Raw genomic sequence first — 23,944 nt, 5'->3', positions numbered from 1 at the left:
ATCAAATCCCCCTGTATCCTGCTCCTTTGTGAAGATTGACCTATGACTGTGGCATCTTTAGAAATTCCAGAAAGTTATTTAAACTGCTGGAGGAGATGCCTTAATCATAAAGACAGCATAAAGACTCTGTAGCCAGAAAAGGTTGGCAGATTACGGAACTTAGGCTGAGCTCTATTTCCTGAAGAGAGGTTACCTAAGTTGCCAACACTGATCTGAGAGTTCAGTGTCGGGTTGTGATGAGAATACCTGCCTTAGCAAGGCATTTATTATCCAAAGAGCCACCAGATGTCCACCCCAGGCTCTTGAGACATCAGACCTGTAGTCTTGCGCACCAAGCAAAGACTTGGACTTTTATTTCTACCCCACTAACCCCAGGCATGCTTCTCCCTGGTGTTTGTGGTCAGTTTGCAACTTTATTCTTTGGAACATTATGTGTTGCAACAGAAGGGCAAGCAGCTTCCCAGTATTTGTTACAAATCTGTGGAGTCAAGCCATCTGTCAGCAAAACAGGAAGGCCTGGGTTCCCTTTCTCTCCAGGGCTCAGTTTGCTATTTTGGGGAGTGCCTCTTCTCCCTATCTAGAAGAAAGCTGGTGTGGTTTGAAGCAAAGGACTCTCGAGCAAGAGAGGGCCAAAAGACTGAAGCTGCTGTTTTGCCCATCTGCCACTGCTTGAGGTGTATTCATTATTAATGGAGGTAGTGGCGGTTGCTGTTCAGATATGCAGGCCTGCCTGGGTAAATGAGACATTCTTCAGCAAATTGCTTCGTTTTTTGATTGCTGATTGTACGCGTGTCACCAAGCTGACTCAAGGTTCATCGATGCATGCTCAGTAAATTAGAAAGAACATAACTATGGATCAGCCAAGAGAATGAATTCTTTGCCTACAATGACCCAGGGCCATTTAATTTTCTGCTTAATTTTGTTGCAGTCAGTTTGCATTTTGGGTTATTATGCAGTAGGAAATTAACAATAAATAACAAATTTGGTCCTCCTGTGCTTGTAATGATATTTTTATAAATCTTTGTAATGCTCTTTTTAAAAGGATCAAGGTCTGTGCCAGTCTGATACCCCCACAAGTCTGCAGGATGGGAAAGAAAGAGACAGAAAATACATTAGTCCTGCCAGATAATCTCATAGTTAAATAGCAAAGTTTTTTTCCCCTTTCTCCCTCTCTTCTTTCAATCTCTCTCTCTCTCTCTCTCTCTCTCTCTCTCTCTCTCTCTCTCTCTCTCTCTCTCTCTCTCTGTGATTTTTCATTTCACATTAAACTTAAGGCTTTCCCCCCTCTTTCTTTCAGATAACTCGAGGAAAATGGAAACAGATGAAGCTCAAGACATGTCCCACGTTTCAGGTGAGATAATAGACCCATAGAGCTGGAGGGGTCTTGTAGTTCATCCGGTCCGGCCCCCTGCTTGGTGCAGGAAATCTATAACTAGGACATCTCCAAGAGAGGGCTTTCCAGCCTCTGCTTGAAGATTTCCATCAAAGGAGAGCATATCTCACCCCATAGGTAATTGGTTCCATTGTAATACTGCTCTTTTAGTTAAGAGATTTATTCTAATGTTTAACCGAAATCTGCTCTCTTATAACTCTGATTTGCTCTCTGGGGCATCAGAGAACAAGTCAATGTCATCTCCTGTGTGACAGCCCTTCAGACATTTGAAGAGTGCTTCCATATACCCATTAGGTGTTCTCTTCTCCAGGCTAAATATACCCAGTTCCTCCCAGGACCTTATAGAGGTTATTTTCCAGACCCCTGGCCATCTTCTCTGCCCCCCACCCAGCCCATTCCAGTTTGTCTGCATCCTTTTTAAGCTGCAACACCTAAAAAATTAAATCATTAGATGGTAGGGAGAAAACCCAACTTGAAATCCATTTGATTTTCTACCAAGACGCAGTATGATTATGACTGTGATTGTCAGTGCAATTGCTTTCAGTCTTTTATACTGCCAGAGTGGAAAGCGGGATATAGTGAATGTTTATCACTTCATGTTAAACGCAATAGTGCTTGGATTTTTTTTAAAGTGGTGTTAAATAAACATAAATAAAATATAAAAGGATTAAAGGAGGAGGGAGGGAGGGAGCAGTCACTTTAGATTAAGGCCCCAATCCAGTTCTCGTCATGAGTAGTTAGGCAGGTGAAACAACTGGTACTACTGGGCAGCCATCCACATCCACAGCAAAAGACACATCCAGTCAGTGAAATGAGGTCTTGGAGGAGTGTAACTGAGGAATGCACCTCTGCATCGGTTATATCTCTGGGAGCCTGAACTGAAGCATCAGTTTGTGGGATACATTGTGGATTAATGAACAGATTTTGATCTATATCATCCTTTCTTGCATACTAGCATTATGAACACAAGGAAATATAAACTGGGCTTGGAGGAGGGATTTGTTTTTTAAATATGTTTTACCTCACAAATTATTGGTATTTCTCTACTGGTATTTCTCCTGTGACTTTAATTTTAGGATAAAAACTAATATGTACTCACCATATTTCCATGTCATGGGTTCATCTATAGCAGGGGTTCTCAACGTTGGGTCTCCAGATGTTATTGGACTTCAACTCCCATAATCCCCAGCCCCAGTGGCCTTTGGTTGGGGATTATGAGAGTTGAAGTCCAATAATGTTGAGAATCCCTGATCTATAGTATACATTCAGGTTTTCACCCTTTTTTTTCTTGACAGCATATACCAGCATGGCTCAGAAAATAGCTTGGAAGCAGCTACAAAACCTAAGTAATGAGCCATGTGTAGATTGCTTGATCATATGCATTTCTGTGTAAGGCAGAACATGGTGGTTGAGGATGTACTGATGCTTTGAACAACTTCATAAGTAGGTTGCTGAGACCTGGAAGCCCTGTTGCATCCTTGGTGCACTGTATATGCTTTTGAGGGCTGTATAAAATGTTTGGAGAGCTGGCATTGCAAAGCACACCAGCTTAAGTGATGCCATATGGCCAGATGCCAAGAGTGAGGTCTTTGCCCTCAAGTAAAGACCCCAGGCTCCTCTGCTGACTGGGCAAAGAGGCACCTTTTAAATGTGGTGATTCTCTTTATTTAGCAGGGGGAGAGTAACTGGCCCTATCCACTCCCAGCACAGTACTTCCAGTGACTGTTGCTAGTGTTTATCTTATGTTTATTTTTAGATTGTGAGCCCTTTGGGGACAGGGATCCATCTTATTTATTTATTATTTCTCCATGTCAACTGCTTTGGAAACATTTGTTGAAAAGTAGTATATAAATATTTGTTGTTGTTGTTTACCATACCTTCAAATCCTGAGTAATACCGTGTATCGGCAGTTTGGCTTGTAAGAGAAAGTAAAAGGTTCAGCAACTAGATTTAAATTTTGGAAGTACCAGCAGAAGTGGATGGATTTCCAGAGGAGTTCTTTGAGTGATCCACTTCAGAATCTGGACAGAGCAAACTGTTGAGAGACTTCTTGAGTGCTCGTAAGATGGAGCACTGGAAAAAGAAAACCATTATAAACCGCTTTGAAAACTTTTGTTGAAAAGCGGTATATAAATATTTGTTGTTGTTATACTCTGAATTGCCACCCAAATTGCGACGGATTGGAACAGGATACATATTTTCAATAAAAGGTTGTAGCACCAATTTTGTGACACAATCTAGGCTGCCTTTTCAAATGGTAAATGCAAATACAATACCTCTACTGGAAGTCACAGTTATTTATTTCACAATTTGGTTCAATCTGAATTGGATCTACAGTATATGTTTGCATGGAGAACCGACTAGAACTATGACAGCTTTGTAAAAACTTCAGTTCTTTACATGAGTCTTTCCCCATATGGGATATATTGGGTATAAAGTCATCCTCTCTAGATGCAGAAACACACACACACACACATTTATATGCTCATTATTAACTTTTTGCCCATGGATTCAAATTTGGCCCCAGAGTAACACTTCTAATTTGGCCCCACACAGCTTGTAACCACCAAGCTGAAAGTAGCTCATCAGTATATGTGGGATGACCCACTAAGGCTGATAAACCTCCTGTGCTGCTTTAGGGTAGTTGCCAAGCACCTGGCAAGCCACAGTATGTGGCTGGTGAGCTGTGTGTAGCTTATTGTATCACCCATTGTGCAGGCCTGTTTTTATTCAAAGTTTCGTGTGGATTTCAAAAGAGAGAGCAAACACTTTCAAATGAAGCTTCTGCTTGCCTGAAGGCATTTGCCTGGGTGAAGTGGCAAATCCCCTGAAAACTAAGCAGAGGAGGAGATGAAGTACCATTTTCACAGCATTTCCTCTTGTCTGTGGTTTCCTGTAGAGACACCTGCATGAGAGGGAGAGGGTGGAGATGGGGAGTGGGGTAAGAGAGACTTCAGCAGGCTGGATGTAAGGAGAGGAAGAAGAACTTTTTCAAAATAGCAGACACCCACTCCAGAACTGATTCTTAAAACTGGGTGTTTATTTATTTAAATAAACCCTTTTCTGTAAATGTTCCAAGTGATGTAAATAATTTTTAAAAAACCAAAAAACAAGAATGCATTGCTACCCTTCCGGAAGTATCCCAATGAGCCCCTATGTAACTCACATCTCCCTATAACATAAACCAGTTATAGCAATATTCTTACACTTCTGGTTAGACAAATTCATGGAGGATACGTCTATCAACAACAGTTCACCGCAATAGTTAAATGAAGCCTCTATGTACAAAGGCAGTACACCTCTGAATATCAAATGCTGGGGTTAAGCAACAGTGCTTGTTGGCTTCCCAGAGGAAGCTGGTTAGCTAGTGTTGGAAACACAGTAGTGCTAGAGCAGATAGGGCCTTTGGTCTGATTCAGCCAGTCTGTTCTTTTTGCTGCCTAGTTATTGCTAGCATCATTGCTATAGAAGTCATGGCCAAAATTCCCAATGGATTGGTGGTGCTGGTTTACTCATGAGCTGGAAGAGGCTATGCTCCTTGCTTTCTCTATGGCCTGCCTCTTTCACCAAAAGAAGTTGAATGTGGGGTTGCTTGATCTTTTTCTAAGTTAGGGAATAAATACAGTTTGAAGACTTGAATTTTTCATTCTGTGTGGCACTATCCAAAGGAACGAATTCTACTTTTCATCAGAGTGGATGTAGAAGGAAGATGCTGTTGTCAGTTACCTTCTGCAAAAATGTTGATGAATTTTAACACTTGCAAGTAGGGCTGGATGAATTCAGTTTGCTGTCAGCAGAGTTTCTTGTGTAAATGATTGATGGAACAAATAGGATTGCCAAAGGCCAGATTCAACAAGAGGAAACCTATCCAGGTCGCCAATCTGGAGGGTGAGTGATGGGAGTTGTAGGGGAGGATACATGAACCTTTCCACTAAGATTGTTCTGTCCATGTCTATTTTTAGCCTGCTACCACCAATTGATACACACGCTGTATTTTGGACCTGGAGCCCTTGATTCCTGCATTGTGTTTGGGCACAGCTAGATGCTATGAGGGAAGCACAGGGTTTCCTTTGTAAAGCTGTGTGTGTGTGTGTGTGTGTGTGTGTGTGTGTGTGTGTGTGTGTGTGTGTGTGTGGTAGGGGGGGTGCATTTGCAGTGAGGATTCTGTTGGTGGAAGGGATTGGTTTTCCCCCATCCACAGATTCTTCCTGCAAATGGCTTCTGAGCTCTTTTGGACAGATTCTTTTCCACAAGCTCTGCAATGAAGCAAACCCAGCTAATCCAAAATGGTGGGGTACTGTTTGGGATTTTCAGAGAAGAATTGGTGGGTGCAAGAGAGGTTGAGCACCCCTCAGGGACATAGCTAAGGGAGAGGGGACCTGTGTTTACCCCTCGCCGCAGCAGCTCCTCGGAGTGAGGGGTATAATGAAGAACATAGCACTATTTTCACCTCAAGTAAGCACTATTTTCACCTCAAAGTTTATAGATTTGTGGGGAAATTACCACACAGATATGAATGCAACAAGCGTTCAATAAATATTGCATTCAATAAATGCCCCCCATTATTCCTTTAAGCTGGATGTGGCAGCAAGGGGAAATGCATCAGGGAAGAGGGAAATGTCCCTTCCTTAATTTGAGGATGACAGTTTAATTTAGCTGTTCTCCATATGGTCGCCTGCTTGTAGTTCCCCATACTAGGCCTGCAGTTTCTCTGACATTGTGGCTTTGGGCTGAAAAGAATCTCTCCCTCATGTGGTATTTTTTTCTGGTGGAACATTTGTTTTAACCTCACTGTTAAACCTTGCTTTAACAGGCTCCTTATGGGGGAAAAAAGTCTTCCTACCCAACGTTTCTTTTCCATTTGTTGGGGCAGCACAACTCTTATGGCCTATCTCCATCTAAGCCTCCATGCTGAATCCTTTCTGTGAGGGAAGGATAGAGAAGGGATTGAAAATGCAATGCTTCATGAGAGACAAGGATATGAAGCTTGTGGGTCAGAGAGCTCCTTCTCTTTTTCAAATTGATTTAAACTGAGGGAGGGGAAAGCAGGGATGCCATTTTGCCTTTTAGTAGTGAGGGGTGCTTGAGAATTTGGAAGGCGGGGAGGATTCACAGCAAAGGCCCACTGTTAGGAAAATTCAAGATTAAATAGCACAACAAGCGAACTAAAGAAACCCAGTATTTTAAAAGCATCTGCTGTGATTATTTTGTCACATTTGTTTATTTTTATCCTGCTTTTAAAATATAATTTAACAAGGCAGGGTACATTTAAAGAAGGAATAACCTACTAAAATGCAATAAAATGCAACAATAAAATGCCGCCCAATGAAACAGACAGCATAAAAGTTGCAAGGCTGTAAAAACCAGTAGCACACAAATTGATTATTAAAAACCTTATAGAATAAGAATATTTTAAAGGTCCTTTTAAAATCAGAGAATATGCAGGTTTAGTGAATCTCCCCAGGAAGTGAATTGCGCAAGTGTGGCGCTGCTAGTGAAAAGGTTCTACCTCTGGTGCCCACCAGCTGAATTTGAGTTGGGGCAGGAAACCAGAGTGAAGGTTCTATGATGCTGCTCGGGTAGATTGATATGGGTTGGGTAGATTGATATGGGTTGATATGCCTCATGATAACTGCAGCAATGTCATGGGAACACGATAGTTTCCCAGTTTCCCCAACTCCTCCTTTAAAAAAAAAAAAGCATAGGGATTTCTGATTTTGACGTGCATGTCTAGTGTCCAGGTCTACTGAATTGTTTCAACAGACAAAGTAACTATTATGATAACCAGTGAGTTGGTCCAAGATATGGGTGCTCCTGAGGAATACCCATATGTGGTTTGAAGCAGAATTGCCAGAACCTAAGGGGTATTCTCGTGGGTCAAATGGGCCGTAAGCCAGAATTTGGCTTTTTAAAAGCCAAATCTGGCCACCTAGCTTTGAAGCCCAGGGGATTGAAGGGCAACTGCCCCCTCGACTAAATCATACTCCAGTTGATAGACAAAATTATTATGACAATTGCTGATAAAAGTGAATCTGTCTGGAGTGTGTGGGTAAAATGAATAAACCACTCCTGAGTTTAATTTTTTAAAAGTGGTGTAGGGGAGATGAAAGGACGGGTATTCCTGTTGATTTAGTTAACGATGTATGGTATTGGTTGACTGAAAGTGAAAGATAGTGATGTAGGGTGATCATGTGACAAGAATAGAACTATTCCAGTTTGTGATCATAACTTAAAGCAGGATCCTCTGCACCCAAAAATAGAGAATATTTTGCAAATAAATTTGGATTTTAAGGGTTATCTTTTGGGTTTATTTAATCTTAAATGCATAGTGGACATTGAAGGGAAATGGGTGGGGAAGGAGCAAGTAGGTGGAACCTGAACATATTCACAGATGGGGTGGCCCACGATATTGCAGTGCCAGGGACCAACCTCCTTTTCAAAACCAACTATTGCAATTGTTGAAAATGGTGGGAGTGGGGCAGAGGGGAAGGATGGTTGCCAGCAATCTCCTTACCTTTCCTCGTGCTTCTTGCAAGTAGTGTGTGGAGAAGCTTACTTTACAAGGCATGCAAGGGTAAGATTGGTCTGGAAGAGTTGCTCTGATAGCAGCAGCAGGAGGAGGCATTTTGAGGTCCAGCTGGTGCCACCTGAGGTGACTGCCTAACCTCAACTCATGAAAGGTTTACCCATGCCCATGAATCAAGTGGGGAAGATTCATGAGTCCATGTGATTGCCACAATTTCCCCAGTGGAATGGAATCAACTCCAGTGCCTCTGGATGTGTGTTCAAAAGGGTCTAAACTGATGATGATGATGATGATTTTACATTTATATCCCGCTCTTCCTCCAAGGAGCCCAGAGCGGTGTACTACATACTTGAGTTTCTCTTTCACAACAACCCTGTGAAGTAGGTTAGGCTGAGAGAGAAGTGACTGGCCCAGAGTCACCCAGCTAGTTTTATGGCTGAATGGGGATTTGAACTCAGGTCTCCCCGGTCCTAGTCCAGCACTCTAACCACTACACCACTCTGGGGTTCTTTTAGGAGCTACCTAGCAATGGCATTTGTTTTGCTGTACCACATGCAAGGCTTTAGTGAGTGTAGAAAACAAGCTAGCACTGCATAAAATCAATACTTATTATGAGAGCAGAATTTATCCCTGGCTTAAGGCAGATTTGGATTCGGGCTTGCTTGAGGCAGAAGTGAAACAAGCCATCAAATGTAAATGAGACCAGAATGGCATTTATGTTACATCTGTTCCCGCTTCTTGGAATGTGGCCATTTCTAGCTCCTAAAGGAACCCATAAGCTACACGATAAGCTTGGAGTTCACGCTTCTGTCCCCTTCCTGAAAGCAATATTTTATGAGACAAGCCATTACCACACTAAACTGGAGATGCAGCATTGGCATGCATGTAACTGAACAGTATATGACACCAGTGGAGGAGGAGCAGAAATGATGTTATTTGATTTGTGCAGCATTTTCCCTGCTGTTTCTTTATATTTATATATAAAATTCTGGATTGGTGCTAATCAATGTAAAAGGAATACAAAAACAGTCTGAATGCTTACCTATGCCATATTACAAAGAAAATCTGGCCCCACAGCTCTTCTTTAGTCTCTTGGAACAATATATATCAGGATAGCCAAAGTTCTAAGCATAAAAGTTAGTTCCCATTCTTTTGTCCCCATATCCTCCACCACTGCTCCTTTATCTCCACCCCATCAACTGCCTGACAGCTCCCACCACTACATAGCCTCTTGAACAGGCCATCCATAACCTTCATTTCTGTGACTTCTCCTTTCCTCTCTTCGACAGCAACAATTGCTCCATTACTTGAGTTCTGCAGCATATACAGATGCAACCAGTTGCATCTCCATTCAATTCCCCATCTATATCTGTGGCCCATCTTGAGGTTCTGTGGTGCTCAGATTGCCACTACTGCTGCCCCCAAGGCCACATTCTTCTCCTACAACCGAATCTGAAATGTGTGTATTTGGAAGCAAGTCCTACTAAATTTGCAGGACTTCCTTTCTTTTGATAATGCTTATGATTGCAGCCTTTGGACTTTGGAATGCAATCTCTTCTCTCTTCGTCCCATTGTGTGGCTGGCAGAGAGAAACAGGGAGAAGGAGCTGTATCTTTAGAGGTCTCTTTCAAAGCCTACTTAGGAGCCATAAACCACAGTTCAGAAATCTCCAATAACTATATTTTCCGCTTGACTTTGATGAACAAGTGGTTAACCTTTGTCTGATGGTTTGGCTGGTTTGGCTGCTAAATAGCTGAATGACATGGATTCATCTTTTGTTTGGGGGCATTTTCCAACACTTTAAATTGCTCTTGATTTCCATGGGAGAGATTTGAGCACGTGTTTAATTTTCACATTAGAATTAATAATGGGAGTTAAACTTGGTTAATTTTGGCTGAATGCCCACTTTATGGAATAAAATGATTATGCACAATGATAGTTTTATTCCAAGTTTCTAGGTGCCTGAATCCCAGGGGAATCCCCCCAAAGCACCATGATCATCTTGTGGTACATTTTGGGATTCCCAGAGGCTGGGACTCATTGTCCCAGCCGCCAGTGATCTGCGCTGCCATGAGCAGCATGGATCGTGTGGGTGTGAAGCACACCCAAAGGAAAATCAACCATCATCTTGGAGGGAAGGTAGGTCCATCCATGCCTTCCCTCCACCCCCACGCCTACCTGCCCTGTCGGTCGTGTGAATAAGTTATACTTCAGGATGCCCTCTGAAGCTCAGTTAGTGGGATGTGTGACTCAGCCTTCTTGATGATAGACCCCATTATCTGGAAATCTCTGCCTCCTGATCATTGGGTAGCAGCTTTCCTGGCAAATTTTAAACATAATTTGAAAATGTTTTTGTTTCAGCATGACTTCCCCAAAATATTTTGAGCTGCTCTACTGTTTGTTAATTTTATTGGGTTGTTTTGTTTTTTTTAACCCCTCTCTGTTCTTATGTAAATTTCTCTCTGTCTGAGTAAACCTAGCATTCATGGGATAAAGGGACCGGTTCAATTGTGGATTGGTAAATGGTTGAAGGACAGGAAACAGTGGGACAATTTCTGAAATGGAGGAATAAATGGACAGTTTTCACAATGGAGGGGAGGAAGAAATGGGGGCCCCCAGGGATCTGTTCTGGGACCAGTGCTCTTTAACTTATTCATAAATGATCTAGAAGCAGGTGTAAGCAGCAAAATGGCAAAATTTGCAGATGACACTAAACTATTTAGGATAGTAAAATCCAAAACAGATTGTGAGGAGCTCCCAAAGGAACTCTCCAAACTGGGGGATGGGCAACAAAATGGTAGATGTGGTTCAATGTAAGTAAGTGTAAAGTGATGAATATTGGGGCAAAAGACCCCAACTTCACATATACACTGATGGGGTATGAGCTGTCAGTGACTGGCCAGGAAAGAGATCTTGGGGTCATGGGGGACAGCACTGAGTGTCAACTCAATGTGCAGCAGTTATGAAAAAGGCCAATTCCATGGTAGGGATCATTAGGAAGGGGATTGAAAATAAACCTGCTAATATTATAATGCCCTTATACAAATTTATGGTGTGGCCACATTTGGAGTACTGTGTACAGTTCTGGTCACTGTATCTTAAGAAGGACATTGTAGAATTGGAAAAGGTACAGAAGAGGGCAACCAAGGTGATCATTGGGCTCAGGCACCTTCCTTATGAGGCAAGGCTACAGCATCTGGGGCTTTTTATTCAGGAAAAGAGGTGACTATGGGGAGATATAATAGATCTGTTTAAAATTATGCATGGGGTAGAGAGAGTGGCCAGAGATAATTTTTCTCCCTCTCACAACCCTAGAATCAGGGGTCATCCCACTATAAAACTGAAGGTTGGGAAATTTAGGACCGACAAAAGGAAGTAGTTTTTCACACAGCACATAATTAATCTATAGAATTCTTTGCCATGGGATATGGTGATGGCCACTAGCTTGGATGGCTTTAAAAGGAGTGTGGACAAATTAATGGAGGACAGGTCTATTAATGGCTACTAGTTTGGTGGCTATAGGTTACCTCCAGCCTCAGATGCCTCTAAATACCAGTTGCAGGGAGCAACAGCAGGAGAGAGGGCATGCCTTCACCTCTTGCCTGTGGGCTTCTCAGAGGCATCTGTTGGCCCACTGTGGGAAACAGGATGCTAGACTAGCTAGGCCTTGGGCCTGATCCAGCAGGGCTGTTCTTATGTTCTGTGTTCTTATGATATTTTATTGCTGCTAGCACTACTATGTCTGTGATACTATATTTTTATTATTACTGGGCTACATTCTGTGTAGCCTTTCATTGAGTTAAGGGATCCGCTGAAGCTAGCAGGTAGCTTCAGGCAACTGTGCAGTGCTCCGGATAGGAGTACTGCGCTGATGCCAAGAAGCCTCTTAAAGTCTTTCCACAGCCACCTTGTCTATTGGGGCTGCCTTTAGAGTTGCACAGCAGCCATTGTGGGTCCCTTACTGCAAGAGAAGGCTGCAAAGAATGTAGCCCTTTGTATCTTCTATACATATAATTCTCCTGGGTGTGCCTTTCAAACGTGCGTCCCGGCAGCCCAGCTGATTGGCTGGGCTGCGGGGGCGCCTTATTGGCTAAGGTGCACCCAGGAGAACTCAACCAGCGGCGGGCCAGGCTGTGGGCAGCCATGGTGGCCGCAGGCCCGTCCGCGGAGCCGAGGCAGCGGGCCCGGGCAGGCAAGGCGGCAGCGGGCGAGGCGGTGGTGGTGGGCCCGGGCAGAGCAGCGGGCCCCGGCCGGTGGCGGGCCCAGGCAGAGTAGCTGGCCCCGGCCGGCGGCAGGCCCAGGCGGAGCAGTGGGCCTCGGCCGGTGGCGGGCCCGGGCGGAGCAGCCCAGCTGCAGATGTGAGGCGGCAGCGGCGGGGGCGGCCCGGCCCAGCAGCGCGGTCGTGACGGCGGCGGCGGGCCTGGCCTGGCCCGGCCGCGGATACAAGGCGGTGACGGCGGGCCTGGCCATCCACTTGGCCTGGCCTGAGACTGGGGCAGGAGTGGGTAGGGGAGAGGTAGCCAGCCCCAAAGAGTGAACAGATGCTCTGTGCGGGGTCAGCTTGTTTTAATTGTTTTGTGTTAGCCACCATGTCATACATACATACATACATACATACATACATACATACATACATAGCTACTGCTACTGTGGCTGGCAGTGGATTCTGGGTCAGTAAACCCTTTTCCTTTTTTTTTTGGTCATTTGGACTGTGTTTGAAGTGTGTACTGTGTTGGTAGGGGATAGATTCCCTTTTACTGTGTGCTTCTGAAATGTTTTTCAAGGCAGGGTTGCAAAAAAATGCATTGCAAATTGCAGTGCAAAACTTGTGTGTACACCCTGAGTGCAGCTTGGGAACAATGGGACAACTCGAAATAACCCATTGTTCCCCACGGGTAGCTCCTAGGGACACGAAAGTGAGTTGTGAGGTAGAGCGTGATGGGTGCTACCTAGCACCCAACCCACAAGAAATGGGCATGTGGGCGCTTTTAAACAAATTTTTAACTTTTTCCTAAACCTCCCATAGGATCCCAGCAGCAGTAACATCATTGGCACAAATTGCTCGCTCACACAAAATTATGACTCCTTACATTCCTAGCATTGTAAAAGCTGCCACAACAGCACCCTTAGCAGCAAGGATAGCCATAAATTCAAATAGAGCAACTTCAGCCAGATTTTGACTGAATACACCTTGCAATGGAGATTGCAGAGCAAAGAAGCAGTGAGCGAAGCACAAGTTATTCTCAAGGCCAGACATACAGCTCATCACAGCAATCACTAAGAAATATTACACACACATGCAGAACTGCCACTGTCCACTTCTCGCCACAACACTATCTCACAAACAAAACAAACCACAACTCAAGGAAGGAAGGCACCCAAGTCCTACCTTTGTCAATTCGAGATCAGGCAAAACCAGATAGTTATAGCAGCAATAGCAAAGCATATTATACTCAGTGCTGAGAAAAGAAAACCACAAAATCAAACTTTTCTTCCTCCTCTCCTAGTGTACCCTCTTCTTCAAGAGAGGCCCACTATAAGGGCTCTCTCTGACTTCCAGTCCCTTTGAATACATTTTGAAATTCCCTCCTTTTGGGCTCCCCACTCCCTCCTCCTCTCCCCACAGCCAATGGGGGCACAGTTGCCCTGACAAACACAGTTGCCCTGACAACATGATTTGTATGATTACAGGCCATCCAAGAAGCAAGGAGATCGCATGCCAATTGAAAGCCAGTGCCAGAAAACCAATCAGCAAGGGAAATGCAGGCCTCCAAAATGGTGCTCGAATTGTCGAAATGTTTCAATCAAGATGGGATTTTTCTGCTCTGAGCTCAAAACCAGCCCTTTATTTAAAGACAGTTCTGTTTTGAGTTTGAAATACTCCAAATGGCTCATTTCGAGCCGAAATATCTTGATGTCGAAACATTCTGTACATTCCTAGGCACTACCATTCCATCACATGCCAACTGATTACATAGTTAAGGTGAAATTGGTGGGAAAACAATATTTTTACATTCAGTTTGTCATAAAGTGCAAACTATTCATCCAAACCAAACAGCCTAAAATGTGACAATGGAGTTACTAAGTATCAAGTTCTACCATCTGTTGGTAGAATACTAGGTTGTTATAAGGATTGTTGAGATATTGTATGTGAAGCATCTTGGATATTCTCAAAATGCTACTTAAGTACTATAACAGATTGATATGAATATACCTATCTAAGATCCTAGGTTATCTCCTCTTATTTGAATCCATTGTGGCCCTGATCCAACTAATGTTTGTTGTACTAAGTTCCATTGCCAGTGGATCAAGTTAGTGATGACTAATTTTAATTTAGATTGGGACCTATTTGTTGTCTGAACTCCATGTCCTTTGATGTCTCCTTGTCACCAGATCAGTCTACTAGTGTTTTGCAATCGAATCTTCAACTTCCACTGTGTTAACAGCTTCCTGTAGGTACTTCTGTAGACCAGACCCATAGCTAGGGTAAGGTGTGACTTCTAAGAGTAAGGCAGCAGCTTAGACTGTAGTTTTCTCTCTTGGGTAGCAAGGCTTAGGCATCCTAAACCACCCCTTCTAATGTAGTGGGGTGCAAGCAAATGTTTTGTTTCATTATTTGTTGGTTTCAGTATTAAAAGTCTCATTTGTTTAATTATCCACTTATTGCATTCATTTTGGTTATTATTTCAGTTGTTTTCATTATTCCCATTCATTGTCATTTTTCTCACCATGGCCATCTTTTTCTCTCTCTCAGAATGTTCTGGAAGTTTTGTTATTCTGGGGCATTAAGGGAAAAATGGCAATCACTGCAGCATTCAGGTGCATTCAGGTGCCACTAGTAACAGGAAAGCTTTCCCAAAAGAGTTCCAAATAGTTCAGAATGAGACAAATGATGCTTGCCTCATCCAGAAGTGTTTGGCACCTCTGACATTCATGTCATGTTTCATAAAGAATAAAATGAATTGGTCCCATTGGCTTATTTTTTCATTAATTACAAGGCAAATGCACACTCCTACTATTAAGTAGGTTGGAATAATTATGGCAAAGACTAGAAAAAGGCATTCCCAACTAAAAGTTGATTTTAAAAAAAAAATCCTTTCAGGATTTTGAAAAGAGCTGGATCCTGTGTCTGCTTTATGGCAGGCATAGGATCCAACTCTCCCTCAAATCTTGATTTGTACACAAAAAGGTGTGTTAATCATCACAAAATTAATATGCAGATATTGTTTAAAATGCCTGTTTTGTGTTAAGTCTTTCTCAAGCAGCAAAAGAATGAGTTTGAGACTCTAAATTAAATGACATTATAATATTTTGACCCAATATTTGCTTCTTGCTTTGCAATTGCATACATAGTCCCAATTAATATTCTGGACATGCCTTCTAGAAATTAAATGGAGAATGGCTATTTTCCCCCATCTTTCCACTTTGAAAGTCATCTGCTAGAAAATGTTAGTGTGATTACATATCTATAAAATTGCCATGCAGTAGTGAACTTATCAGGGTATAAATGTAGATGCAGTTAAGGCATGAAATAATATGAAATACCATGCTTTTGCGTCCAAGAGCAGAGGAGTCCGCATGTATCACTTTGAATAAGCCTTATTTTCTCAAAAGGAAAGTTGGTTTGAAAGACAGTCAGAAAAACCAAAGTCTGTTTGACGAGCAGTGTTAAAGCAGAGCTCAGGAAACTGCCTGCCTGATATCCAAATGTACAAATAGTTGGTGCTTTCAGTTTTGAACTAATTTGTACAAGTGAAATGGATAATGTCCTGTAATGTCTGTGGTATTGTCAGTACTCTGAAGTATATGGTTCGGTACAATGTACTGTGTTTATAACTGTTGCCCCTTTCCACTAGTTAAAGACCACAGGAGTACATTTCATGAGGTGCTTCATGAAACATCACAGGATCAGGCTGGGATGTTGGCCTGGAAAAGATGGTGGGTTTGCCCTTACCATGGTGCTTTTAAACCAAGATGTTTCCTCATCCCAAATAATCATCCTTCTCCAGAATAATGGAAGGGGATCAGATATCCAGTGTAATATAGTAATTGTCTCAGAGAGGTATAATCCTGTACTTTTACAGGAAAACTGTGAACACAATGTCCACTCAATTATGGAAGGATTCCTAGGTAACTTTATGGTATGGTCTCAAGGCTGGAACAAATGCTACCTGCCCTTTGGCCATTGCTAGCTAAATTAGTTCCTCTCCTGAAGATTTTACAGATAGGGCTTTCCCCTCGAATCCGCTCCTTACTGGCATGTGCCAGTCCACATATTCGTTGGATTTAACCTGACCTCCCTGTGGGCTATCAGGGGCCAGGAGAGACAGGGCTTTGTTTTTCTCCGAAGGGAGGCTGCGAATTCTGGCTTAGCCCGAGTTATGTCCAGGGTAAAAAAAAAAATCTCTATTTCCAGCAGCTTTTTAAAAAAACTCCGGGGCTTCTGCTTTTCTGAAGGTGTTGATGGAGGTGTTTCTGCTTTCTCTGAAGGTGTTGTTGGAGGTGCTGATGGCTATGTGAATGGTCCATCTAATCCCTCAAATTAAAATGCCTTGAATCTGAAGCAGATTCACTCTTCAGGTACCCCGAGGCATAGAGCCATGTGTGAAAAACCTCCAGGGGCATTTTCAGACAGCAGGCTTTACTGCAAGTTTACTACGAGGCTTTACTGATTGTTCAAAGTTGCCCAAAAACCTGGTGCAAAAAGTGGATTTTTTTACCCCAGATATAAATCAGGCTACACTCTGCACAATGAAAAACCTGAATTGTATGTGAAGTGCTCCCCCGTCCCTGATAGCTCTCAGGGACTTCAGGGTAAATCTGGTCAAAATGTGAATGCACCCCCTCCATTTTGGAGATGCGAACTAAAAGCCCTATGTGGAAAAGTTCCAGGAATCTAACTTGACAGTTTATTATGTTTCAGTGGTTATTCACCTATTATTTGGAATATTTCACAAACAGATGTTTTTCTTAACTTACTGAGGTGACGCCCTTTATTACCAGGAAAAGAAAGCCCTCCAGTAAGTGACGTTCCAGATGATGCCGATGAGCCCATGCCTGTACCAGAAGATCTTTCAACCAGCACAGGAGGACAGCAGAATTCTAGGAATGAGAGAGTTTTGGGTAAGAGCATTGATATGGGTGCGTCTGCTACTGTCATAGACAAAGTGCTTCAGACATACTTGAAGGTCTGAAGTCTGCCCTCACTTTTGACAGAGGCTCTTTATTTTTTTTGTTGTTGCTCTTCTATCTTAAACAGAACAGACCTTTTCAGTTTTAAAGAAAAATGAAGCCAATTATCTACCATTAAAATGAGGGATCCCATTGAAGACTGCCTCATTTTCATCCTGTACTTAAATGGCTGTATGATGGGAAAGTAAATGCATGAAATCTGTGTGGTTATGGGGAAAGGGATGGAAAGACTTCTTTCCATCTTTTCCTTAGGTTTCCTGGAGCTAACCAAGGTTATTCTTTGAAAATATCTCTACTTAAAATATATCTATGGATAGAAATATCTGGAATCATTGTAGTACTAATACCATTATCCAGATCCTAGTTGTCAGTAGTTCCCAGTCATCTAAATTATTGGTTTTCAGCTGGTACCATGCAACTTGCAGTTAGTCATATTCTGCCTAAGGTGGATTATAGCAGTGCTGTTGACATAATTTTCTTTATTTGGTTGTTCACATTTTTAAAGGAAGAACGTGGAGGAATAACAAAATAGATGGGGAGAAAAGTGGAGAAAGGGTAGGGGAGACAGAAATATGATGGACATTTAAAAGCAGGGCCCATGTTAGAGTCAAACTAAATCCATACTCTAGCTTGCACCCTGTACAAAATAAAAGAGCACTTCTGTATAACAAAATGTGTCAAAAGTTGTCAAATCTTATTACAAAATGTTACAAGTTTTCTCCAGCCATTTGGATTTTGAAACACACACACACAGAGGGCATGATCCAGGTGAGGGGCGTCAAATGATATGTAGTTCCCACTGATTTTCATGGAAGAGCATTAAACTTGTGCTTGACTCTCTCCTGGTGAAATCAGTGGGCCTTAACAATACTTTGGCTTGTTTGTAAGCAAAGCACTGTAAGCACAGTACTGAAATTCTATAAATAGCACCTTTAATAGTTGTTTTTTCCCCTTTTCACCTGGTTGTTGCCTTCATTTTTAAAAAAAATATATAAAAATTAATGTGTTTGTTTTTAAAAATAAAAGTAAAAATGCGATGTATGTGTATAATGAGTGAATTCTTTAAATACTTGTTTACTGGCAAGCACTTTGGCCATACAGGCATGTATTTTTGTTAGACTTACTGTCCGTTGCTGAGTCAAAAGAAAGCTCTGGTACATCTTCAAACTCCCCTATTAGCATTATCCTGTGCTTCATTTTCCTGGCTATGTTTTAATGTTGGGTGGCTATCTAGAAAGGAGAAACATCAAGATAAATTTTATTTTTGGCAAGGTGATACTGGCAGGGGTTCCCACTTAACATGATTTTTCTAAAATAACATGCTCCTGTCCCAGGAAGAAAAGTGGAAAATTGGCCTCTTTCATTCCACAGGAGCGTATCTAGGGTATGGCAGGCAGGGCACATGCCCCTGGCGCCACTCGAAGGAGGGCGCCATTTTTTAAAATGAATTTTTTTAATGGCTGCCAAAAACATAATGGCCACCAGACATGCTCAAATGGCATCTGCAAGGCCCTAGGTTATGCCAGGCCTCGCAGAGGCCATTTGAGCATGCGTGGAGGCCATTTTGTTTTTGGTGGCTATTTTTTTTTTAAAAAAAAAATTTAAATGGCCACTGCACATGCTCAAATGGTCCCTGCGAGGCCCTAGGCATTTTCAGGCCTCACAGAGGCCATTTGAGCATGCGTGGCAGCTTCCAAAATGGCCACCACACCAATCTTTGCAGGCCCAAACAGGCCCGAAAATAAGCCTGGGCCGGGCTGTGGTGGTGAATTAAGAGGCTGGTGGGGGGAGGGGGAACCTTTTCAGACCCCACCATGGCCTTTAGGAAGCCCCCCGAAGGGGCTGTAGGTAATTTAAAAAAAATAAGTCACTGTACACATATTTAGTTTGGCACTATGTACAGAGAATCGGGGCTTGTGAATACTGAGCTGAAGCTTATCAGCTAGGATTGTATTCATTTGCTCCTACTTTGCTTCTTGTGATAAGTAAGTTAAATGTGATGTCTTAATAATATGGCTATTAATGGTGAGTTTGTCTTTGAATCCGTGTGAAATCCTTAGTTTTAAGGCCCACTGGGAGTTTCTTGCTCTCTTTCTCTCATTTTAACTGTCTGTCTGAAATACTAGAATATATTCCAAGCAGTGACACAGTTTACTCTGTATATCTTTTAATTATTTCCAGAGTATCTGGGAAAAGTCAAATTCTCCATTCATTTTAAAAACTTATGTAACAGTGATGCTACAATGCATAGTAGAGAATTAGACAGGCACTTCTGTTTAGTTTTCCAAATACACCTCCACATAGTATATGGGTATTTCATGAGCCCCAGCATACTGAAATTTGTAGTTTCCCAGCATTTTTTGGTCTGGTTACATCCACTGCTAAATAGTTTTTGAAATATTAAAAGATTAACGAGCTTGACTTGTATTTTTGAGCTGATATTATGGTAAAGTTATCTGAAAGATGGGTGTCAGATGTTTGGACAGGGGGCACAATTTCAGTGCTTGCCCTAGGCACTATTTTCCCTAGATACGCCTCTTCTGTATCACTGGACTGGTTGATACAGAATGAAATCATGTACTTGATTTCTCATATCTTGATTTCCCAGCATTTGATAACTCATAGATGGATATGTAGATGTGCTTCATTGAAATGCTTGCTGTATTTGAGGTGATCTGAAGGTGTAATGCCCTAGTCTAGGCTTTAGAATGCTGAGGAAGAATTGCTTGATTGAGAGCAGCATCTTGGGGCAGTTGGGATCTGTTAAGTTCAGTTAAGGAAAGTGGGTTAGAGCAGGGCTGGAGAGAAAGATAATGCCAGAGGTATTGAGCTTTTTCTTAGCTGTAAGTAGCACAGGGCGGGTTTGTTGCCTCTTGCCACTTGAAGCAAAGTCAACATGTCTTTCCAGTCCCCACCCAGAGCCAATAATTACTCCACTCCACCCCAACAGGTTACCACTGTGTCAACCTCACTTTCTGGGCATACTCTGCCCTCTGGTCCACGCCACTATTTTCAGATCCAACTGGCAGGTGCAGCATCCTGCTGGCCTCTCCTCATTGATGCTTCGACTGCTGCTCCAACACTGGCACTTGCTATCCCCTTTTGCTGTCCAAACTGGGTGCTGAAGAGACAGCAGAGAGACAGAGGGGAGACCAGTGAGATGCTGCAGCTTCCAGCTGCACTTTTGAAAACAGTGGCATGGACCAGAGGGCAACACATGCCCAGAAAGTGAGGTTGGCACAGAGGAAGAGGGACTGTGCCCATGTGTGGGGTGGAGCAGCATCAGCACTGGATCTGGGAGAGGGGATGAGGGCTGATGAGGGGGGAAGTCACAGGGAATATGGTGGGAGCACAGAGGGAGCACAGAGGGAGGTGACATCCGCAGCAGGGGGCAGGTTGGGGTGACCACACTCGCAATGGCGAACTCACCGCATGAGGCCTTTGCTTCTATTTGCTTCATGGGGGAGTTGCCCCTGCTTAGTAAATCTGTTAGTAATTACCAATATACTATAGAAATTAATAGTTCAGAAATAATAACATACATCCAGATTATCCCTGTACTTGTGCACTAGGGTTTTCCATTGCATTAGGGCAGGTGATCACCCCCTCTTCCCTCTGTAGCCACCAGTCCCTACAAAACTCTCTCCCTGGGTGTTGGGAGATCTTCAGGGACATAATTTCAGGAGACACAAACAGCTGCAGAAGGAGGTGGGAAGGCTCACCAAAAATCACACCCTCCCTCATGTGATGGAAAACCCTGATTGCCTGCCAGTATCTGATCACTGGTCACTTCTTAATAATTATTTCAGTGTTTTAAAAGAACATCTGTGTCTGCCTCTTCTGTGAAGTTTAAATAAGTTACTCAGCTTGTGGCAGGATATCACAAAAGCTGTGTCTGTGTGCTTGATCTGTGATGGGTCATTCACACATACAAGTCACAATGACCGCATCAATAATGAGAGATAGTCGGTGATGGAATCTGATCTCTAGGAATCCGGGAATATTCCATCCACAAGATTTCTAGACGTATTCACACAAAGATTCCATTACCACACTATTAGGGCCACATGGGGAGAAAATCTCCTGCTTATCGAGGTGTGTGAGTGTATGGGCTAATGTATTACTGTGGTCCCTTCCCACTCTGTGTTCTATTGATTCTAAGATAAGTAGCAGTGCAGACATAGCAAGGCCTTCTTATCATGGCAGCTGCAGAACAGTCATGATGAAATGCTTACATGGCAGATGGATGGAGCTCTCTCCGATTTTTTTTTTTAATCAACAGTGCCCTAGTTTCTTCCCTTCTCTCTTACCACAGGCACCACTAGAGCAAGCTAACGGGCTAGAGTAATTGACAGGCAAAGAAAAACTTCTGTAAAGCACAACTGACAAACTCCTTTTATTCCTAGGGGCACTCTTTCCATTGGAGCACTAGTAGGCTGGGCATCAGAAAAATCCGGGCCCCATAGTTCAGGTTCTATAAATAACTTTAGTATCACCAACTGTAAGAATTTATGCTCAGATGGTCCAAGGTGAGGTTACGGGCTGAGCTTGCTGTACCATTTGCAGAGTTGGGCTTTCTACCTTGGGTGATAGGCCTGGAGGTATTATTAAAGGACAACAAGTTATTATTATTTACTTTATTGTTGTGTATCTACTACCATAAAGACTGCTATGTGAGTTGCCTTGGCCACCATAATGTCTTGGACTATCTCTTGTTATTGATAGAGAGGCAGCTGAGGGTACTTCCTGAAAGGTCCCTTAAAGAGGCACATTTGCCATAATTATTTGCCTTTCCAGAAAGCGCATGAGATATGAAGACAGTGAAACATATATGGATTAATATGCATGGTCTTATGAGTTTCTGAGAAATGTAGAAGAATAAATTTTATCTTAGTTAAAATTTGGCAGTGCCACTAGGAACCATTGGTTAAAGTTGCTCTAGGGACAAGCATTGGCTTATAGGCTGCCAGTTGCCCATCTCTAAAATATTAAAATCTGGATGGTGGAGTAGATGTGATCCACAGCAATTGGCAAAATATGCCTGTGGAAGAATGTAAGTAAGTTTGAAGAAAGATAAACATCAAACAAGGGACTGACATGCATAATTGGTATATTATGAAGCACATTTAGAGGTCATTCACACAATGAAAAACTGTGCTCTGCCCGGATTAGGGAGCTGTGTATGCTCCCAATTTATGGTTATGTGGAAGCAAGGTAAGAGGAAAAGCTTCCCAGGCTTTTCTCCTAACTTGCTTTCACACAATCACTTCAACCCAGGTTTTCCTCCTATCTTGCTTCCACACAAATGGAAATTGGGAGCTCCCAAACCCAGGCAGGACATAGTTTTTGATCGTGCGAATGATCTCTTAGAATTGTTCCCTTGGAGACTCTTTAGCAATAGCACTTACATTAGCACTTACATTTATATACTGCTCTATAGCCGAAGCTCTCTAAGCGGTTTACAATGATTTAGCATATTGCCCCCAACATTCTGGGTACTCATTTTACCGACCTCGGAAGGATGAAAGGCTGAGTCAACCTTGAGCCCCTGGTCAGGATCGAACTTCTAACCTTCTGGTTACAGGGCAGCAGTTTTTACCACTGCGCCACCAGGGGCTCTTATCTGTAGCAACTCACCACACAGATAATCCTCCTATCGCCAGAGCAATGTTGGACCCAGAACAGCCTTGAAATCCTAGAATCCTTTCCACTAGAATAGCCTCCATACAGTATATCTGTAGGATCACAGCAATGGGAATTTTGATTTACAGTATCTGCTTTCAAAGCAAAACAAAAACCAGAGGGAATCTGGCCAAAGATTAGCACCAGCCAAAGAAAATCCAGTTGATTTTCAGTGAGACAGAACTAAGCACTTGCTTAGTTTTCCCATTGAAATTAGTGGGATTTAAGGGTGCTTGATTTGGTCTGGATGGTGCCCAGATTTCTTTAAAATAACGCAATTAAGGAAGTGACTGGTGTGGTTTTCTTTTGCCCAGCCCCTCCCCATCATGGAGACAGCCATGAGGATCTTGCTTTCATAGGTATAGTTCCAAACTATCTTTCTGTGCATGACTACAGTGCCAAATTGGGAATGTGGGAATCTACCATGTGAATGTGCCATAGGATAACCAGGATAGTTAAATGGAATCTCCCTGTCAGGCAGCCAGTGTAGCCACTTCCCACCCACCCACCCACCTGCATAGGACAATCATCATAGGAGGCCATCACCCATGGCTGCTAGGGAGATCCAGTGTTGAACTAGATTGCTCTTGGTTTGACCTAGCAAAGCAGTCTCTTATGTTCTTATTTCTGTTTGGTTTTCAAATGTATTCTGGGATAAGAGTAAAACCTTTATGGTAAAAGAAATTCCTTGAAGCAATGGGTGGGGGGCGGCATCTTGCAGTTGTGGGCAAGAATAAAGGAAGGTTGCCTGAAGAGAAAGGGAGCAGATATGCAGGGCTTCTAAAGGAGAAGAAAGGGGAAGTGCTCCGCCCCAGATTGCAAAACAGAATCCTCTTATTTGAGACAGGATGCTGTTGCTCTGGCTGCTTTCTTGACCATAGTAATGCATATCTGGAATTTACCAGCTAGGAGAACTACAGAGTGGGTTTTCTTATAACCAATCTGCATGTTTCCGAAAACTTTGTGGTATAGCCCTCTTAGAATTGTACCACTTCAGAATGCAGGTGAGGGTGGTACTGCATGACTGATGCCTCCCTGCATTCCAAACTCCCTGCCCACAGAATGGTAGAATGCCTGGGAGAAGTGTTCTAGCTTACCTTTCCCCTCGGTTGTGCTAGTTTTCTATGTGCAGAAAGCCTGTCTTCTTTAAT

General features: G+C 42.8%; 1 protein-coding gene across 10 annotated transcripts in view; it reads left to right on the top strand.

The window, feature by feature from the left end:
• The window catches only part of IKZF1 (IKAROS family zinc finger 1), a 109,604-nt gene that overhangs the window by 18,604 nt on the left and 67,056 nt on the right, over nucleotides 1-23,944 (top strand). For all 10 annotated transcript variants that reach the window (XM_053266181.1, XM_053266191.1, XM_053266188.1 and 7 more), the window contains exons 2-3: nucleotides 1,298-1,351; nucleotides 16,923-17,042. In XM_053266181.1, the coding sequence (XP_053122156.1) occupies nucleotides 1,298-1,351; nucleotides 16,923-17,042 (174 nt within the window). The remainder of the gene's footprint in view (nucleotides 1-1,297; nucleotides 1,352-16,922; nucleotides 17,043-23,944) is intronic.

This window comes from Hemicordylus capensis, chromosome 6 (assembly GCF_027244095.1).
Source record: "Hemicordylus capensis ecotype Gifberg chromosome 6, rHemCap1.1.pri, whole genome shotgun sequence".
Taxonomy (NCBI): domain Eukaryota; kingdom Metazoa; phylum Chordata; class Lepidosauria; order Squamata; family Cordylidae; genus Hemicordylus; species Hemicordylus capensis.
This window is presented reverse-complemented; position numbering and strand designations above follow the sequence as displayed.